A 20,104-nucleotide genomic window follows, 5' to 3' on the forward strand; every position below is an offset into this window, starting at 1 on the left:
TTTTATTCTAGGCGAGAATCAACCACTGTGTTTGAGCTGGTGTTACTCAGGGTGAGTAACACATAGAGTCATTCTGACACTTGGAACAGAAACTTCAAAGTCTTACCTTTCAGAAATGGTCAGGCAGTTGTCTGTAACCCTAGCGGTTCAGCCACAGTAAGCATTTTAGTTTGGGTATGTCGTTTTCACCATTTTCTTCAGAAATAGGCCAGAAGCCTTTCAGGATAGTTCGGGTGGTGAACATTTCAACCTTCACTCAGTCCATCCAGGCAGTAAAGAGGATTTAATAAAGCTTCACTCAAATGTGAAATGTATGACTTGATGTTGAATTTATTTTGCTTTGAAATAGAAATGTGTCAACAACTCTGAATAAAACTGGTCATTTTTAAGATTCGATTTTTTTTTCTTTCTTTAACACGACTGCAACACAGATGAAATACTCAACTCATCGGTTCAGTTCCTCGTCTGCCTGTCTGTTATGACCCGGTCTGTTATGACCCAGTCTTTTATAACCCGGTCTGTTATGACCCGGTCGAGGGGTTTGGACCATAACATAAACTTAGACAAAGACAACAATGAAAAGGTATGTGTGATTTATTGGTCACACATAAAAGGCGACGGAAGGTGTTGCTGGCTCACTACACTACAGCTACAGCAGCAAGCTAATCTAAAGCCTGTAGGGTAGGCTGGAGCAGGCATTGTCATGAAAGCTAATACATTAAGTAGAGCCCAGCAACACAACAACAAATACGAAAACAAAGAACATTATCACCAAATCGGTTTGCTAACAAAACAGAAGTCTTTAGGAGTGGGCGAATGAGAGGAGCAGCAGCATGGTTCAGCCACTGCCTGCCTCTGATTTCCCAACTTCAGTCTGCAGCATATGAATAAGACCGTGCCAATCAGCAACAGCCACAGCAGTTCTCAATCTCCAATCTTCTCGCCAAGCCAACCAATCCAGACAGGAGATGCCTCTGTAGAAAGACAGTCAAAGAGAAACTACAAAGACCACAATTCTCCCCCACAGAACTACAATTTCCCACTACAGTTTCTCATCAGTTTCCACCAGGACCATCAGGTGACGTGTGTGTAGGACACCTGTTCATTAAAGAATATTTTCTACAGTGTTGTAACAATGAAAGCTCTCCATTGCTTTGTCATTCCTCCCAGATCTTTACCACCATCAGCTTTCATATGATCTTCCATGTTCTGCTGAGTCTGCTCTGTGTCATATTGAGCATTATTGCAGTGTCAACTGATTGTAAAATGATTAAATAACTTGTGTTCTTTTCTATCCACTGTGACTCTTATCTTTGTCTTGAAAGAAGGAAGAAAGCATTGCGCTATTATGAACCGGCCTATAGGGGAACCGGAACGCAACACAAGAGTGCCACCATGTCTTCCACTAAATGGAGAGCAATGCCAACACAACAAACTAAACAAACTCATCCCCAACCCTACAGTAGGCTACCTAGACACAAGAAAATGATGGGTTAAGCACAAGACAAATCTGCCAAAACAAAAAAGGAGAAAAATGGTTACAAAAAGAAATTTGTACAATTATTTAAAAATAAATCTATCCAGCAACTCGTATCTTTGTCTTGAAAGAAGGGGGAAAAAAGCACTGAACACTCTAGATTCCAGATTATTTTAATAGCCATAGTGAGTAAACATGTTGCAAACAAGGAATTTGTCTTTGTACAATGTAGCACAGCGATCACAGCAATAGCAAGTTATGGAGCACAGCAGACAAAAAGACAATCTTCAAAATAAGTAAGATATCAAGTAAAGACCTCCATGTGGGGTGGGGGCAGTTGTTGCAGAGCTGGTTTGCTATAGCCCTGGATCTTAAAAAAAATAATTAATAATCTGTGGCTGATATTACTTTCAAAGGCTGTGGCGGGCTCATTTTTAGAGCTAGCGATACACCCGAAACTGGAAGAGCTTCCCATTGCCGGGAAAGGGCCAAAATAATGCTCCAAAGTTAGCCAAAATGTTGGCGAAAGGAAAAACTGGCATGGTCATTTTCAAAGGGGTCCCTTGATCTCACCTCAAGATATGTGAATAAGAATGGGTTATATGGGTAGAGTTATGGTTAGTCAGAAAGGTGTCTTTCCCTTTCAAATACTAAATCTTTTCTCCAATCAACTCTAAATCTAACTAATAAAATTACTTGAAAGAACACTTGGCTCAAAAAGGACTAGTGCACCAAAACATATAGGCTACATTTTATGTTTTGGTGTGGTCCTTTTTGAGCCAAGTGTTTTTTCAAGTGTGTCTTTTCTTCAAGGTTTTAGGTTTTTTAGGTTTTATTTATTTATTTTATATAATTTATATTAGGCTATATATCAAATCTAAAATAAGAAGAGTCAATATTTACAGTGCACAGCCGCTTGGATAAATACACAACTTATACAAATAGAATATACAATGTATTTTAAATCCTGTTAGAAATCAGAATTTGTATTAAATGTAGCTGTAATCTTGTTTTTTTCTATAACTGTCAGGGATTACAGTGTATCCTGATTAACCTGATTACATGTAATCACTTCCAAAAGCCTGGTGCCACAACAACGCCATAGAGAGCCAAAGGCACACCCACTTCCGGGTTAGGCATACGCACCAAGATAATTTCATCCATTTATTTTCCCAAGCGAACCAAGCGATTCAATAATATTTAGAATCAGGAAAGACCATGGAACATGCCACTGATTTTGATTTTTTTATCCGATATTTTTTATGTTTTGGTCTGAGTGAAATGTTCTATGGTCTGTCCTGATTCTAAATATAGCTGAATCGTTTGATCCGACTAAGTACATCTATTTTTATAAGCATTTGACGAAATGTCTATGGGAAAATAATTGGCGGATGAAATCTCTTGGTGTGCCTAACCCGCAAGTGGGCGTGATGTTGGCTCTCTCTACAGGCGGAGCAAGCAAACTGTTGAAAGTGAAAGTAAAGTATAAAGTGTGTCGCAGTTCATTCAGACTGAGTCCATTTTGCGAGCGCAGAACAGGAGAGACACGGCTGAAGCAGGGTGGGTGTTACAGTATTACTACATTATTATTCCTATAGGCATATTATTCAGTCACCTTTATGATCCCAAAATAGGAGACTTATGCTAAATTATTTCTGATCGTATTTTGTGTATGCTCTCGATGGTATGATGTCACCATTTTCATAGTTAGAACATCCGTGTTTATTGTCAAAGTCTCTGAGTCAGTGTGTCTGCGGTCTTCTCCTGCGTTCACCTGCCTGTTTTCTCTCTCTCAAAGTAACGCTCATAGAAAAGATGTCATAGTGAGATAATGATGTCAGTAAAACAAAGAGGGTAGTTGATGTGGGCGGTGGCCCTGTACTTCACAGAAAGCCTACATGACGCAGTTTATTAAACCGTTAAATTAACCCAGTTTTATTCCATCTGTGTCTGAGACTCTTGGAGATGAGCGTCTTTCAGTCACATGACTCCTCATAAAGAGAGAAACGGCTGGTTGACTTTCTGCAGGCAGATCAGGACTTTAGAGCGGGGTGGTAAACTGATCTGCGTCATATTAGGCCTACAGAGGGCCTACTGTAGCCTACATGCGTCGACTTGCCTACAGCGTCTGACTGGTCCGCGTGTGTTTTGTCATCAGCTCTGACTGAGGGCGGGCTGATTTCTCCTAAACCAGCCAAGTAGCCCTGACTGCAGTACGCATATCGGGGAGTGGCTCAACCTCAACGTTTGACTCCGCTCCCCTGCCCCCACATGAACCGCTACACTGCGACTGCGTACTGCAGTCAGGGGCTTCTCAAACCAGCTGACAGCCACAGAGCCACAAACCAGCCACAGAGGGGCGCTGTTGCACATGACATTACAGACAGGATCTGCTTGAAAATGACAGTCTTTGACAAAAATGCAATTTTCTCATTCAAGACAAGTGTTGATATATAAAAAGGAAAGAATGAATTAAGCTAGAATTAAAATGGTCTGTGTGTGTGTGCGTGTGTGTGTGTGTGTGTGTGTGTGTGTGTGTGTGTGTGTGTGCATGTGTGTGTGTGTGTGTGTGTGTCAGAGAGAGTGTGACATTCAAATAGCAGGGAGGACAGTAAGAGTGGTGTGGTGGGGGTTGGTGGGCATCCGTTTGCCTTCGATGTGGGTGAGCGGAGTTCCCAGCGTTTCTAAAGAACAAACGTGAGTTACATTTATTTGTTTTTGCATATTTAACAATGACCAAACCATTTTACTAACAACAACAAAGTGGTTTTCTCTGCCTAAACTAGACCATGACCTTAACCCATAGACCTTAACCCTATCCTTAACCAAGTTATATGGTTTACCTCTCAGACTGACTGAAGTAAGTACAGTAAGTATATAAGTAAGTGAGTAAAGTTTATTTGTATAACACCTTTCACAGATACAAGATCACAAAGTCCAGAAGATGAGTAAGGAGGAGGAGGAGGATGGCAGAGCAGAGTCTCCAGTACCCAGCTGTCTGTCTATGAAGACTGACTGGTCTAAAGATGATCCTCCATACTTCAGTAATGGACCTGGACCTTCAGACACAAGGTAAGACTGTTATACAGTAATGAAGAAATGTTATTTGATAAGCTACACTATTGTAGTGAAAACTACAGAGACCAGGAGTGACCATAGGGAGAGAAAACAAGTTGTATGGAGGCCAAGATATAGAAGAAGGTGCTCATGAGATACATTTCACTTCCTTACACATTACACTTCACGATGTGGACGTCTGAATCGAATCGAATCGTTGAATCATTTATGTTTACATTTCTATTGATATTCAGATTTTAAAGCACTTTCTAAATAAAAAAGGGACTTGATATTTATCTGACTGCTTGTATTAATCGATGAAAAAGTAGCCATGTGCAGTAATAATAGAGAAAATTGAGGATGTAATACTTGGAGCTGCAATGCTTTGAGCTGTATCGAGATGCATCGTGGAATCGAATCGAATTGTGAGGCCAGTGAAGAATATATCACATTCTGTTCTTTCATTTTCTTTTTCTTGCTCCTGTATGTTTTGAATCTAGTTTATTGTAAGCCCATGTGGGCTGGGCACCTTAAGGTCCATGACACTTTGAAAAATAAAAAACTAACTAACAAAACACACACTCACACTCACACATTGGGGTTTTCCATTCCTACTAATTCATGTGTGCACACAAAATAATTATATTTCCATAATTAAAATGGCCCATCATCCCAAAAAGCAGAGCCGTTGAGTTTGACCACCTCTGAAAACATGTTGCCTTTTCTTTTAATTTGCAGAAGTCAGTTCCAGCACCACAGGCAGAGAGCAGAGTCTCCAGTACCCAGCTGTCTGTCTATGAAGACTGACTGGTCTAAAGATGATCCTCCATACTTCAGTAATGAACCTGGACCTTCAGACACAAGGTAAGAGGACTGGTTATCAGACAATTGTCCAAGTCCCTCTGATCCGAGTCCCAAGCGAGTCTCAAGTCAATTGGCCCCGAGTCTCAAGCAAGTCCCAAGTCTTTCCTTTTGTCGGCAAGTCAAGTCAAGTCAAGTCACAATGTTATTTCAAGTCAAGTCTCGAGTCGAGTCACAGGTTATGTCAAGTCGAGTCACAGGTTAGAAAAAATGACAAGGCAGAGATTATTTAGGCTGCAGAGGGTGGTTGAACTCACTATCGTATTAACTGTACGTTAATACGTGCTTGTTGCCAAGCAACACACTTTTCTCAGACGAGCTCGAGACAGCTGACAGACAGCTCCAACTCAGCTCAAACTTATAGAGTTGTATTCAAAGCATAGAAACGTTCTCACAGCTCAATTTAACAGCGCCAACACAAGCAGTTTGATCACAAGTGCAATCAGTACTGAATGCGATGGCAGACTGCGCACTGCGGGCAGTTGAACGAAGTCAGGAAGAAATTGAAAGATCTTCCGACGCATCAGCTTTGGGCGCAGGACGTCTATTTACAGCACATATCGATCGATATTTTTGGAGAAGATTCCGGCCGCATCACGCGCAGATCAAGATGAGACAGCTGTCAGTGAGTAGCTACGCATTTGGGTGTAACTTTTACGCCTGCTCCATACACAGACGCAGCGCATACAGCGTGCACTAGTCATAAAATTAAGTTAGTCGTAACTTTGAGTTCTACATCGGACGTAGCGTGTAAACCTAGGCGTACGCCCAGCTGGTGCACTCGGCTGATCTTGTCACAAGTCCGAGTCGAGTTTCGAGTCATTTTCTTCCAAGTCCGAGTCGAGTTTCAAGTATTTACCTTCCAAGTCCGAGTCGAGTCGGAAGTCGTCAAATTTGCGACTCGAGTCGACTCGAGTCCGAGTCCCTATGACTCGAGTCCAATTGTCTGCTGGTTATACTGGGAGTCTACCTGATCAAACTTAAGTAATATTGATGAAGGAAAAATGTTGTGAAGTTGTGAAAAACATTAGAGGGAATCACATTTGAGGGAATCCAGCTTGCTTGCAAGGTTAACAGTAGTGTCATTAAATCATAATTATAACAGCAACCAAATCAATGCTGTGCATAATTATAACCAAATCAATGCTGTGCATAATTATAACCAAATCAATGCTGTGCATAATTATAACCAAATCAATGCTGTGCATAATTATAACCAAATCAATGCTGTGCATAATTATAACCAAATCAATGCTGTGCATAATTATAACCAAATCAATGCTGTGCATAATTATAACCAAATCAATGCTCTGCATAATTATAACCAAATCAATGCTGTGCATAATTATAACCAAATCAATGCTGTGCATAATTATAACCAAATCAATGCTGTGCATAATTATAACCAAATCAATGCTCTGCATAATTATAACCAAATCAATGCTGTGCATAATTATAACCAAATCAATGCTGTGCATAATTATTACCAAATCAATGCTCTGCATAATTATAACCAAATCAATGCTGTGCATAATTATAACCAAATCAATGCTGTGCATAATTATAACCAAATCAATGCTGTGCATAATTATAACCAAATCAATGCTGTGCATAATTATAACCAAATCAATGCTCTGCATAATTATAACCAAATCAATGCTGTGCATAATTATAACCAAATCAATGCTGTGCATAATTATAACCAAATCAATGCTGTGCATAATTATAACCAAATCAATGCTGTGCATAATTATAACCAAATCAATGCTGTGCATAATTATAACCAAATCAATGCTGTGCATAGGCTGTTTTCTATAACAACTCAAATCACATGAAACGTTGCTGCTCTTGCTGCACATAGGAGGAATACAATTTCAATCCAATGGCTGCACCATCTCACCAGATGTGACGGTCACAAGTGCAGGGGGAGGGGAGGGCAGAGAGAATAATGCCAGGGAGGGCAGTTGACTTTTTTAATGATATATCATATGTATCAATTAATATTAATTAATTAATACCCCACCCCATGTAAATATCAGACAGTCCCATACTATAACTAATAATGATATGTATCACATTTGTGTTTCTAGAAGTCAGCACCACAGGCAGAGAGCAGAGTCTCCAGTACCCAGCTGTCTGTCTATGAAGAGTGACCGGTCTAAAGATATTCCTCTAAACTTCAGTAATGAACCTGGACCTTCAGACACAAGGTAAGAGGACTGTTATACTGTAATTGTAATTGTAAATTTTATTTGATAAGCTACACTATTGTAGTGGAAACTACAGAGACCAGGAGTGACCATAGGGAGAGAAAACAAGTTTTATGGAGGACAAGATATAGAAGAAGGTGCTCATGAGATACATTTCACTTCCTGGATGTGGGTCAGACCTGCTGTCAGTTTGGCTGGATTCATGCAGAAGACATTTTGTTCCCTAATTTTTTTTGCATCCCAGTGGCTCACCTGGTAGAGCACATACTATAGAGCCACAGATCTCACCTGGTAGAGCACATACTATAGAACCATAGATCTCACCTGGTAGAGCACATACTATAGAACCATAGATCTCACCTGGTAGAGCACATACTATAGAGCCATAGATCTCACCTGGTAGAGCACATACTATAGAACCATAGATCTCACCTGGTAGAGCACATACTATAGAGCCATAGATCTCACCTGGTAGAGCACATACTATAGAGCCATAGATCTCACCTGGTAGAGCACATACTATAGAGCCATAGATCTCACCTGGTAGAGCACATACTATAGAGCCACAGATCTCACCTGGTAGAGCACATACTATAGAGCCATAGATCTCACCTGGTAAAGCACATACTATAGAACCATAGATCTCACCTGGTAGAGCACATACTATAGAGCCATAGATCTCACCTGGTAGAGCACATACTATAGAACCATAGATCTCACCTGGTAGAGCACATACTATAGAACCATAGATCTCACCTGGTAGAGCACATACTAGAGCCATAGATCTTCACACAGCCGACCTGGGTTCAAATCTGACCCGTGGTCCTTTGCCCCATGTCATCCCCTCTCTCCCCCCCAACCTTTCCTGTCTGTCCACTATCCTCCCAAATAAAGGCACAAATTCCCCCCAAAAACTGATTATACATATATATATATATAAATACACAGACACACTCACACATTGGGGTTTTCCATTCCTACTAATTCATGTGTGCGCACAAAATAATTATATTGCCATAATTAAAATGGCCCATCATCTCAAAAAGCCGAGCCGTTGAGTTCAACCACCTCTGAAAACATGTTGCCTTTTCTTTTGATTTGCAGAGTTCAGCACCACAGGCAGAGAGCAGAGTCTCCAGTACCCAGCTGTCTGTCTATGAAGACTGACCGGTCTAAAGATGAACCTCCATACTTCAGTAATGAACCTGGACCTTCAGACACAAGGTAAGAGGACTGTTATACTGTAATGAGGAAATGTTATTTGATAAGCTACACTATTGTAGTGAAAACTACAGAGACCAGGAGTGACCATAGGGAGAGAAAACAAGTTTTATGGAGGCCAAGATATAGAAGAAGGTGCTCATGAGATACATTTCACTTCCTGGATGTGGGTCAGACCTGCTGTCAGTTTGGCTGGATTCATGCAGAAGACATTTTGTTCCCTAATTTGTTTTGCATCTCAGTGGCTCACCTGGTAGAGCACATACTATAGAGCCATAGATCTCACCTGGTAGAGCACATACTATAGAACCATAGATCTCACCTGGTAGAGCACATACTATAGAGCCATAGATCTCACCTGGTAGAGCACATACTATAGAGCCATAGATCTCACCTGGTAGAGCACATAATATAGAGCCATAGATCTCACCTGGTAGAGCACATACTATAGAGCCATACATCTCACCTGGTAGAGCACATACTATAGAACCATATATCTCACCTGGTAGAGCACATACTATAGATCCATAGATCTCACCTGGTAGAGCACATACTATAGAACCATAGATCTCACCTGGTAGAGCACATACTATAGAGCCATAGATCTCACCTGGTAGAGCACATACTATAGAGCCATAGATCTCACCTGGTAGAGCACATACTATAGAACCATAGATCTCACCTGTTAGAGCACATACTATAGAGCCATAGATCTCACCTGGTAGAGCACATACTATAGAGCCATAGATCTCACCTGGTAGAGCACATAATATAGAGCCATAGATCTCACCTGGTAGAGCACATACTATAGAGCCATAGATCTCACCTGGTAGAGCACATAATATAGAACCATAGATCTCACCTGGTAGAGCACATACTATAGATCCATAGATCTCACATGGTAGAGCACATAATATAGAACCATAGATCTCACCTGGTAGAGCACATACTATAGATCCATAGATCTCACCTGGTAGAGCACATACTATAGAACCATAGATCTCACCTGGTAGAGCACATACTATAGATCCATAGATCTCACCTGGTAGAGCACATACTATAGAGCCATAGATCTCACCTGGTAGAGCACATACTATAGATCCATAGATCTCACCTGGTAGAGCACATAATATAGAGCCATAGATCTCACCTGGTAGAGCACATACTATAGAGCCATAGATCTCACCTGGTAGAGCACATACTATAGAGCCATAGATCTCACCTGGTAGAGCACATACTATAGAACCATATATCTCACCTGGTAGAGCACATAATATAGAGCCATAGATCTCACCTGGTAGAGCACATACTATAGAGCCATAGATCTCACCTGGTAGAGCACATACTATAGAGCCATATATCTCACCTGGTAGAGCACATACTATAGAGCCATAGATCTCACCTGGTAGAGCACATACTATAGAGCCATAGATCTCACCTGGTAGAGCACATACTATAGAGCCATATATCTCACCTGGTAGAGCACATACTATAGAGTCATAGATCTCACCTGGTAGAGCACATACTATATAGAACCATAGATCTCACCTGGTAGAGCACATACTATATAGAACCATAGATCTCACCTGGTAGAGCACATACTATAGAGCCATAGATCTCACCTGGTAGAGCACATACTATAGAGCCATAGATCTCACCTGGTAGAGCACATACTATATAGAACCATAGATCTCACCTGGTAGAGCACATACTATATAGAACCATAGATCTCACCTGGTAGAGCACATACTATAGAGCCATAGATCTCACCTGGTAGAGCACATACTATAGAACCATAGATCTCACCTGGTAGAGCACATACTATAGAACCATAGATCTCACCTGGTAGAGCACATACTATAGAACCATAGATCTCACCTGGTAGAGCACATACTATATAGAACCATAGATCTCACCTGGTAGAGCACATACTATAGAGCCATAGATCTCACCTGGTAGAGCACATACTATAGAGCCATATATCTCACCTGGTAGAGCACATACTATAGAACCATAGATCTCACCTGGTAGAGCACATACTATAGAACCATAGATCTCACCTGGTAGAGCACATACTATATAGAACCATAGATCTCACCTGGTAGAGCACATACTATAGAGCCATAGATCTCACCTGGTAGAGCACATACTATAGAACCATAGATCTTCACACGGCCGACCTGGGTTCAAATCTGACCCGTGGTCCTTTGCCACATGTCATCCCCTCTCTCTCCCCCCAACCTTTCCTGTCTGTCCACTATCCTACCAAATAAAGGCCCAAATTCCCCCAAAAAACTGATTATACATATATATATATATATATATATATATATATATATAAATACACACACACACTCACACATTCGGGTTTTCCATTCCTACTAATTCATGTGTGTAATTCATGTGTTCACAAAATAATTATATTGCCATAATTAAAATGGCCCATCATCCCAAAAAGCCGAGCCGTTGAGTTCGACCACCTCTGAAAACATGTTGCCTTTTCTTTTGATTTCTAGAGTTCAGTACCACAGGCAGAGAGCAGAGTCTCCAGTACCCAGCTGTCTGTCTATGAAGACTGACTGGTCTAAAGATGATCCTCCATACTTCAGTAATGAACCTGGACCTTCAGACACAAGGTAAGAGGACTGGTTATCAGACAATTGTCCAAGTCCCTCTGATCCGAGTCCCAAGCGAGTCTCAAGTCAATTGGTCCCGAGTCTCAAGCAAGTCCCAAGTCTTTCCTTTTGTCGGCAAGTCAAGTCAAGTCAAGTCACAATGTTATTTCAAGTCAAGTCTCGAGTCGAGTCACAGGTTATGTCAAGTCGAGTCACAGGTTAGAAAAAATGACAAGGCAGAGATTATTTAGGCTGCAGAGGGTGGTTGAACTCACTATCGTATTAACTGTACGTTAATACGTGCTTGTTGCCAAGCAACACACTTTTCTCAGACGAGCTCGAGACAGCTGACAGACAGCTCCAACTCAGCTCAAACTTATAGAGTTGTATTCAAAGCATAGAAACGTTCTCACAGCTCAATTTAACAGCGCCAACACAAGCAGTTTGATCACAAGTGCAATCAGTACTGAATGCGATGGCAGACTGCGCACTGCGGGCAGTTGACGAAGTCAGGAAGAATTTGAAAGATCTTCCGACGCATCAGCTTTGGGCGCAGGACGTCTATTTACAGCACATATCGATCGATATTTTTGGAGAAGATTCCGGCCGCATCACGCGCAGATCAAGATGAGACAGCTGTCAGTGAGTAGCTACGCATTTGGGTGTAACTTTTACGCCTGCTCCATACACAGACGCAGCGCATACAGGGTGCACTAGTCATAAAATTAAGTTAGTCGTAACTTTGAGTTCTACATCGGACGTAGCGTGTAAACCTAGGCGTACGCCCAGCTGGTGCACTCGGCTGATCTTGTCACAAGTCCGAGTCGAGTTTCGAGTCATTTTCTTCCAAGTCCGAGTCGAGTTTCAAGTATTTACCTTCCAAGTCCGAGTCGAGTCGGAAGTCGTCAAATTTGCGACTCGAGTCGACTCGAGTCCGAGTCCCTATGACTCGAGTCCAATTGTCTGCTGGTTATACTGGGAGTCTACCTGATCAAACTTAAGTAATATTGATGAAGGAAAAATGTTGTGAAGTTGTGAAAAACATTCGAAGGAATCACATTCGAGGGAATCCAGCTTGCTTGCAAGGTTAACAGTAGTCTCGTTGCTGCTCTTGCTGCACATAGGAGGAATACAATTTCAATCCATTTGCTGCACCATCTCACCAGATACGACGGTCGGATGATAAAAAGTTAATATTGCTGTTTTATTTCAAACAAACTAAGTTGTGTATAAAATTATAAAAGGCTGAACTTGTGGGTGATCAGTGGAGGGCAGATCGTTTTTTTACAAGTTCAGGGGGAGAGGAGGGCAGAGAGGATAATGCCAGGGAGGGCAGTTGACTTTTTTAATGATATATCATATTTTACCCCACGTAAATATCAGACAGTCCCGTATAACTAATAATGATATGCATAAAACATTCGTGTTTCCAGAAGTCAGCACCACAGACAGAGAGCAGAGTCTCCAGTACCCAGCTGTCTGTCTATGAAGACTGACTGGTCCAAAAATGAACCTCCATACTTCAGTAATGAACCTGGACCTTCAGACACAAGGTAAGAGGACTGGTTATACTGGGAGTCTACCTGATCAAACTTGAGTAATATTGATGAAGGAAAAATGTTGTGAAGTTGTGAAAAAAGTTGTGACGAGCAGTAGGCAGATTATTCACTGAATCCATATGAAACAGAGTTATTAGATAAATCACATTCAGGTCAGAAAAGGTCCATAGCACAGCACACTGACAACACGTCCACAAATCACTTGTCCTCAGGAATTAGTTCCTAAACTCTTGACACCGTGTAAATTTCAGCCGGTAAATTGCTCCTGACGTACAGTACACAGACAACCAGTCGCCCCCCGCGTGCAAGACGAATGCACGACCCGGGCTCCCCTCTCTCAATAGCGGGGTGAATCTCTTTCTCACACCGGTGTTATGGTAAAAGCTGTGCCCACGGGCGTGTTTGACCGGGAAGAGGAAACCAAATCATTATGGGGTTCATAGTTGAGTGTAACACCGCCAGAATCCACCATCAAAGGAATTTATTCGGGTCAGGAGCCGTGAAGATGACTTCATTTACAAAAATGCCTTTTCCTCCACTTTCTGGTCACAGACTGCTGTTTTTGGTGAAAACGACCTACATTCAGGTGTCGATAACTAAAGAACGGATGAAGATAGAATCAAACTTTTTTTTCTCCTATGAAAGTTGAGGCTCTCTTCTTTCCTTTGGGATATTCAGTCTGTACGTAGTCATAGAAGGAAATATTCTGTGCGTCTTGGAAAATTAATGAAAATGATCAAAAACGCTGTCAGTGGCTGGTGACTTTTCCTCTGAACCTCTGGCGGAGAATGAGTTAAAACGGCCCATCATCCCAAAAAGCCGAGCCGTTGAGTTCGACCACCTCACAAAATATATCGCCTTTTCTTTTAATTTGCAGAAGTCAGTTCCAGTACCACAGACAGAGAGCAGAGTCTCCAGTACCCAGCTGTCTGTCTATGAAGACTGACTGGTCTAAAAATGAACCTCCATACTTCAGTAATGAACCTGGACCTTCAGACACAAGGTAAGAGGACTGGTTATACTGGGAGTCTACCTGATCAAACTTGAGTATTGAAGGAAAAATGTTGTGAAGTTGTGAAAAAAGTTGTGATGAGCAGTAGACAGATTATTCAATGAATCCATATGAAACAGTTATTAGAGAAATCACATTCACGTGTTTGCCTGCACATGCACGGTTACGTTGTGGCTCTTTTTCAAAGGTTACGTGACGTCAGTTGCCACCCAGAAATGCGGAACCCCGCGGCAGTTAATAGTATGAGTTGTGCCAAACAAACGTTAATATTTTGACATTCTGAGTAAGAGCAGAAGTAGCTTAAGAGTTTGATGTATAGACCAAATCACCGTGACGTCACCATGTAAACAAATTTACTTCCAGGTACCACTTGGGGAAGGCGGCAGGTTTAAATGTGCGTGTTGTCATATAAATGCTGTCAAACCCTCTCGTTGTTTTCGGCGACTACTTTCAATTTAAATGGTTAAACGGTTGGTAAACATGCTTGTCCGACGTATCTAGCCTTTCTTCTGTGTTTGTTTTATGTAGTGTTAGCATGCTAATAACGTTTGTTTGTCTGTCAAACTCGCTGTTTTTTTGCAGACTCGTTAACGTTACAGACAGAGCTACCGACGCCACGTTAATTTAATTTAGCGTCAAGTCTACTCTGGTCTGGTCCAACAGGTAAATTAGCTAGTCTGGTCTCCACTAACGTTAGTGAAAGTGTTGTTATGAATGATATTAAACAACAACACAACAGGGACGAACCATTTTTGTCTTCTTTGTCTGTTTTTGTCTTCAACACGTCAGTTTGTGCCGTCCACTGCCATTATAATGTGTGGACCCAGGGGTACCCGGAAGTAAATGTAAACATCCCCGCTGATTTGGTCTATAATATATGCATGTCGTGTTAAAGTTGTGTGAACTGTCACAGTTTTTATAATGTAAACAGAGTGAACTGGCTAGAGTCAGACACTCGCGCCTCGCGCCACTTGGGCTGCATAGGGTTCCATTGCCGTTGCCACCCAGTGACGTGTTTTTTTGACCAAAATGCTGCTCGGCTGATCCCTCGTATACCACGGTGGTTATACCACATGTCTAAATGATGATGTAATGATATGAATATGAAAACATTACTGGTGATGGGCACACCTGCACATATACAACATGCCTTTCTGTGCATATAGGTCTTTGAAGAATATCGTTCTCATAATGTTGTCTAGGTTAAATCAGGCTTGCAGTCACGTAATGGAGGAGCGACAGTAAAGAAAAACTTCAACTATCGATCAATATCATCAGCTATAGCCTATTTCACCTGTCTCATTGTGATTTACATTAAATAACACTATATGATCGTGATATCTGTGCATGGAGGTACAGTAGAGCCACACTATTTCACCAGATACGACGGTCAGGTGATAAAAAGTTATCGCTGTTTTATTTCAAACAAAGTTGTGTATAAAATTATAAAAGGCTGAACTTGTGGGTGGGGGAGGGCAGATTTTTTTTACAGGTGCGGGGGTGGGGCAGAGAGAAAATAAATGTCAGGGAGGGCAGTTGATTTTTCTATGATATATCATATTTTACCCCACGTAAATATCAGTCCTGTGCTAGAACTAATGATATGTATCAAACATTTGTGTTTCCAGAGGTCAGCACCACGGACAGAGAGCAGAGTCTCCAGTATCCAGCTGTCTGTCTATGAAGACTGACTGGTCTAAAAACAATCCTCCACAGTTCAGTAATGAACCTGGACCTTCAGACACAAGGTAAGAGGTCACATTCACGTGTTTGCCTGCACATGCACGGTTACGTTGTGGCTCTTATTCAAAGGTTACGTGATGTCACTTGCCACCCAGAAATGCGGAACCCCGCGGCAGTTAATAGTATGAGTTGTGCCAAACAAACGTTAATATTTTGACATTCTGAGTAAGAGCAGAAGTAGCTCAAGAGTTTGATGTATAATATATCCATGTTGTGTTAAAGTTGTGTGAACTGTCACAGTTTTTATAATGTAAACAGAGTTAACTGGCTAGAGTCAGACACTTGCGCCTCGCGCCACTTGGGCTGCATAGGGTTCCATTGCCGTTGCCACCCAGTAAATGTCAGGGAGGGCAGTTGATTTTTCTATGATGTATCATATTTTACCCCACGTAAATATCAGTCCTGTGCTAGAACTAATGATATGTATCAAACATTTGTGTTTCCAGAGGTCAGCACCACGGACAGAGAGCAGAGTCTCCAGTACCCAGCTGTCTGTCTATGAAGACTGACTGGTCTAAAAACAATCCTCCACAGTTCAGTAATGAACCTGGACCTTCAGACACAAGGTAAGAGGACGGTTATATAGAGAGCCCCAGGAACGAGTCCGGAAATCATCGATGCTAACACTCCTGGTTCTTCACTGTTTTCGCCTATGGGACTTTTGAATGGGTTATTGGCGCGATGCTTCTAATAAGGTATCTGGGCAACGCAAGATTAATCAAATGCGAAAAAGTGTTTAGTAATATCATCTTCACACATGAGGACCACTTTTATGAGTTTTGAAGCTTTTATGTGCCGTTAAAAGGGCAGCTACTGTAGCTAGCAAACGGGTAAATGAGACTACACTGTTTAGTGGACTGGGATATATACGTCAATAACGTCATCACTTCAAAGGACGAACACGGAAATTCTCTTTCCCTCACCTGGTTCAGCCCCGTTCCGCCCGGGGTAATCAGTGCACACATCAACAACAGTCCAGGTTGAGTGCTGACGTGACGTGGAAGTCTATGCGACAGTGTGTAGTTCTGGATTAGCTTAGCACGAGCTTTTTACTTCTAGGGCGCATTTACGCTTCAAAACTCATGAAAGTGGTCCTCATGTGTGAAGATTATCAGACTGAACTCTGGTTCGTGTTTGATTAAGCTTGCATTGCTCAGAGAACTTATTTGAAGCATTGCGCCAAAAACCCATTCAAAAATCCCATAGACAGAAACAGTGAAGAACCAGGAAGTCCGGGACTTCCGCGTTCTGACTACAAAAATACGTCATCCCTGGGGCTCTCTATTGGGGGCCTACCTCATAAAACTTGATTAATATTAAGAGGTAAAATGTTCTGTTTCATTTAGAATAGTTTCCTTCAGTGTTGCATCACACTCTGAGAGCTTGTAGTGAGCTAGTCTCGCTGGCCAGCATCCCCCCCCAGAGGAGTCTGGCTGCACAGAAACAGGCTACTGGCATACACTACATTCACACAGGGAACCTACATCTTGCCTTGCCTCAACCCACGCCTACGCCTGCAGACCTTGAGCTGGGCGTGAACCTATTACACGCTTTTACGATCACACCGCACGCCTTTGCACGCTGAACCTGGAGCCGAGTTACAAGCGCCTCTCCTCTCTCCCGACTGTATTTTTTCACGTGTGGTCCCGAATTATCATGTGTAGGTAAAATACATCTGATATATTTAATGTTCTATTGATGCTGGATATGTATATCCAGGTCTGACTATAGTTGGACTTTTTAGAGAGGTAATCTTGCAAGAATATGTGCTGGCACAACAACATTGTCCATCTTGCTTCTTCGGTCGCTATTCTCTCTCCTGAAGATTTGTTTGCCGACAGGGAGAAAGCCCCACGTGATAGCCACCCGTCAATCTCTCTCTCTCTCTCTCTCTCTGCTCAACACTGTTGTAGTAACTCTGCCTGCACGCGCCTAGTCGGCTTGAAAATAGAACTCACACCTAAACGATAAAATCGGCAAGGCACAGGCAAGGCGTGGGTACACGCAGGGTTCACGCTCAGGCGCCCGGTGTACACAGCCTTGTTGACTAAAACGGACGCCTATTTAAAAGCGTGGGTAAAGGCAAGGCGTAGGCAAGGCTTGGGTGCCCGGTGTGAACTAAGCCGTAGGCGTGGGTTGAGGCAAGGCAAGGCGTAGGTTCCCTGTGTGAACGTAGCGTAGGGCTCGCATTTACGCTTCAAAACTCATGAAAGTGGTCCTCATGTGTGAAGATTATCCGGCTGAACACTGGTTCGCGTTTGATTAAGCTTGCGTTGCCCAGAGACCTTATTTGAAGCATCGCGGCAAAAACCCATTCAAAAATCCCATAGACAGAAACAGTGAAGAACCAGGAAGTCCGGGACTTCCGCGTTCTGACTACAAAAATACGTCATCCCTGCGGCTCTCTATTATACACAAAACTACACAATAGCTATCTAAGCTTGCGTTACATGTTTTGGTACCAGCTTCAAGCTACATTGAATGATATCACTCCAGCCAGAAAAACAAACAAAGAATCAGTTACGAATACAGTTTCCAATAAATGATATGCAAAAGTACATCATAACATTTACCTCAATTTATGAGGAAATGTCTCAAGTCTAGCTCTTCATTATGTCCATGTGGTTAAAGCAAAATACTTTACAATGTATGTTGGAATTTACACGCAAACACAATTCACACCTGTGTTCTAAATTTGAATTTACAATAAACTTCTGAATGAATATAATAGAAGCTGTAAACTTTACTAACAATATTTCACATGTTTGTCTTGGATATATTTTTCTAATGCAACTTTGGAGAAGAAATTATTTCTATAAACTAAAATCCAACAAAGTAAACTTCCACTGTGGTTCGGAGTACAGAAAACCAGCTGTAGTTGTGATTGCACCCTTAGTCCCGCCCTCCTCCACCTTGAAAGCCACAACAGCTGACTGCTGGCCACACACATGAGACACGCCCACAGGAAATGTTTTAAACAGCAAAACAAAAAAGCCAATTTCAGTCAAACAGGAGAGTTAGACATGGAAACACAGACAGTGATTGATACTGTAGATGTCATGTAGTGAAACTCTACTGTCGTATCTTCTTTGTATAGAGAGGTCCAGGAACGAGTCCGGAAATCATCGATGCTAACAGCCCTGGTTCTTCACAGTTTTTGAAGCTTTTATGTGCCGTTAAAAGGGTGGCTAGCTAGCAAACGGCTAAATGAGACTACAATGTCGACGCGGATATTATACGTCATCACGAGTGAACGCGGAAATTCTTTCTCTCGCAATCAATGCGTGGACGCCTATGCGACACTGTAGTTCTGGATTAGCTTAGCACACGCTTTTTACCTCTAGGGCTCGCAGTTACGCTTCAAAACTCATGAAAGTGGTCCTCATGTGTGAAGATTATCCCGCTGAACCTTGGTTCGCGTTTGATTAAACTTGCGTTGCCCACAGACATTATTTGAAGCATCGGGCCAAAAACCCACTCAAAAATCCCATAGACAGAAACAGTGAAGAACCAGGAAGTTCGGGACTTCCGCATTCAGCCTACAAAAATACGTTATCCCTGGAGCTCTCTATTGTCAGACACACTAACTGCTGTGATCAATCTCTGTGTCCTGCTAACACTATCTGTAGTCAGAGGTGATCAAGAATGGTACTTATTGATTTACCAATGACTGCCAGACACTGTCTGTGGTCTGTAACAAATGTCATCAGTGTTGATGTAATATGACTGTGTGTTGTTTGTATTGAGCTGAACATTCATTCATGATAATTACATATGAAACAAACAGAAAAACTGTTACAATGTTGCATTCATCCATGATCACCACAGTGACGTTTATCCATGATGGGTATGCAATGTTGACTCCACTGATTAAACTACAACTATGACAAAAAAATAAACTTTACATGTGATAGCAGCACAATGATATCTGAGCATCTATAAAGATCGTATGGGCAAAATCTTGTAATAGTTTTACAATTTGAACAAAAGATAGTTCAAACTTTTGTTCAAATTCTCTACTTTTCTGTTAGATCTTCATCTGATCAATGGTAATAAATTGCCTTCATCCCCACAGAATGAGGAAGAGGAGTCTAGGTGTTGTGAAGCAGCAGCTGTCCTGCTGTGCATTGTGTCATTGGGTCCTGAGGGATCCAGTCTCTACCAGCTGTGGACACAGGTTCTGCAGACAGTGTATCACCTCATACTGGGCCCAGTCCGGTTCATCAGGAGACTCCGCCTGTCCCCAGTGTAGAAAAAGGTCCAGAACAAGATCTGGACTGCAGACACCCAGTCAAACCAGCATTGCACAATGTAAGACTGGGGTTCTGTCTACTGTTGTCACCATTTCT

At 41.9% G+C, this 20,104-nt stretch overlaps 1 protein-coding gene across 5 annotated transcripts in view; it reads left to right on the forward strand.

Annotated features, from left to right (window-relative positions):
- Positions 1 to 3,005: 3,005 nt before the first annotated feature.
- Positions 3,006 to 20,104, forward strand: part of LOC310800499 (NACHT, LRR and PYD domains-containing protein 12-like) — an 83,388-nt gene continuing 66,289 nt past the window's right edge. For 3 of the 5 annotated variants that reach the window (XM_083663102.1, XM_083663103.1, XM_083663104.1), the window contains exons 1-11: positions 3,006 to 3,037; positions 4,056 to 4,174; positions 4,398 to 4,549; positions 5,273 to 5,398; positions 7,486 to 7,605; positions 8,710 to 8,829; positions 11,343 to 11,462; positions 12,875 to 12,994; positions 13,878 to 14,003; positions 15,641 to 15,760; positions 16,202 to 16,321. In XM_083663102.1, coding sequence (XP_083519228.1) covers positions 4,422 to 4,549; positions 5,273 to 5,398; positions 7,486 to 7,605; positions 8,710 to 8,829; positions 11,343 to 11,462; positions 12,875 to 12,994; positions 13,878 to 14,003; positions 15,641 to 15,760; positions 16,202 to 16,321 — 1,100 coding nt within the window. In that variant the 5' untranslated portion in view covers positions 3,006 to 3,037; positions 4,056 to 4,174; positions 4,398 to 4,421. Of the gene's footprint in view, positions 3,038 to 4,055; positions 4,175 to 4,397; positions 4,550 to 5,272; positions 5,399 to 7,485; positions 7,606 to 8,709; positions 8,830 to 11,342; positions 11,463 to 12,874; positions 12,995 to 13,877; positions 14,004 to 15,640; positions 15,761 to 16,201; positions 16,322 to 19,830; positions 20,067 to 20,104 lie in introns of all 5 variants that reach the window. The other 2 variants (XM_083663105.1, XM_083663106.1) reach the window with 1 other exon arrangement.

The sequence above is a fragment of the Poromitra crassiceps genome (genome assembly GCF_964638095.1).
Source record: "Poromitra crassiceps genome assembly, chromosome: 30".
In the NCBI taxonomy this organism is placed as follows: Eukaryota; Metazoa; Chordata; class Actinopteri; order Beryciformes; family Melamphaidae; genus Poromitra; species Poromitra crassiceps.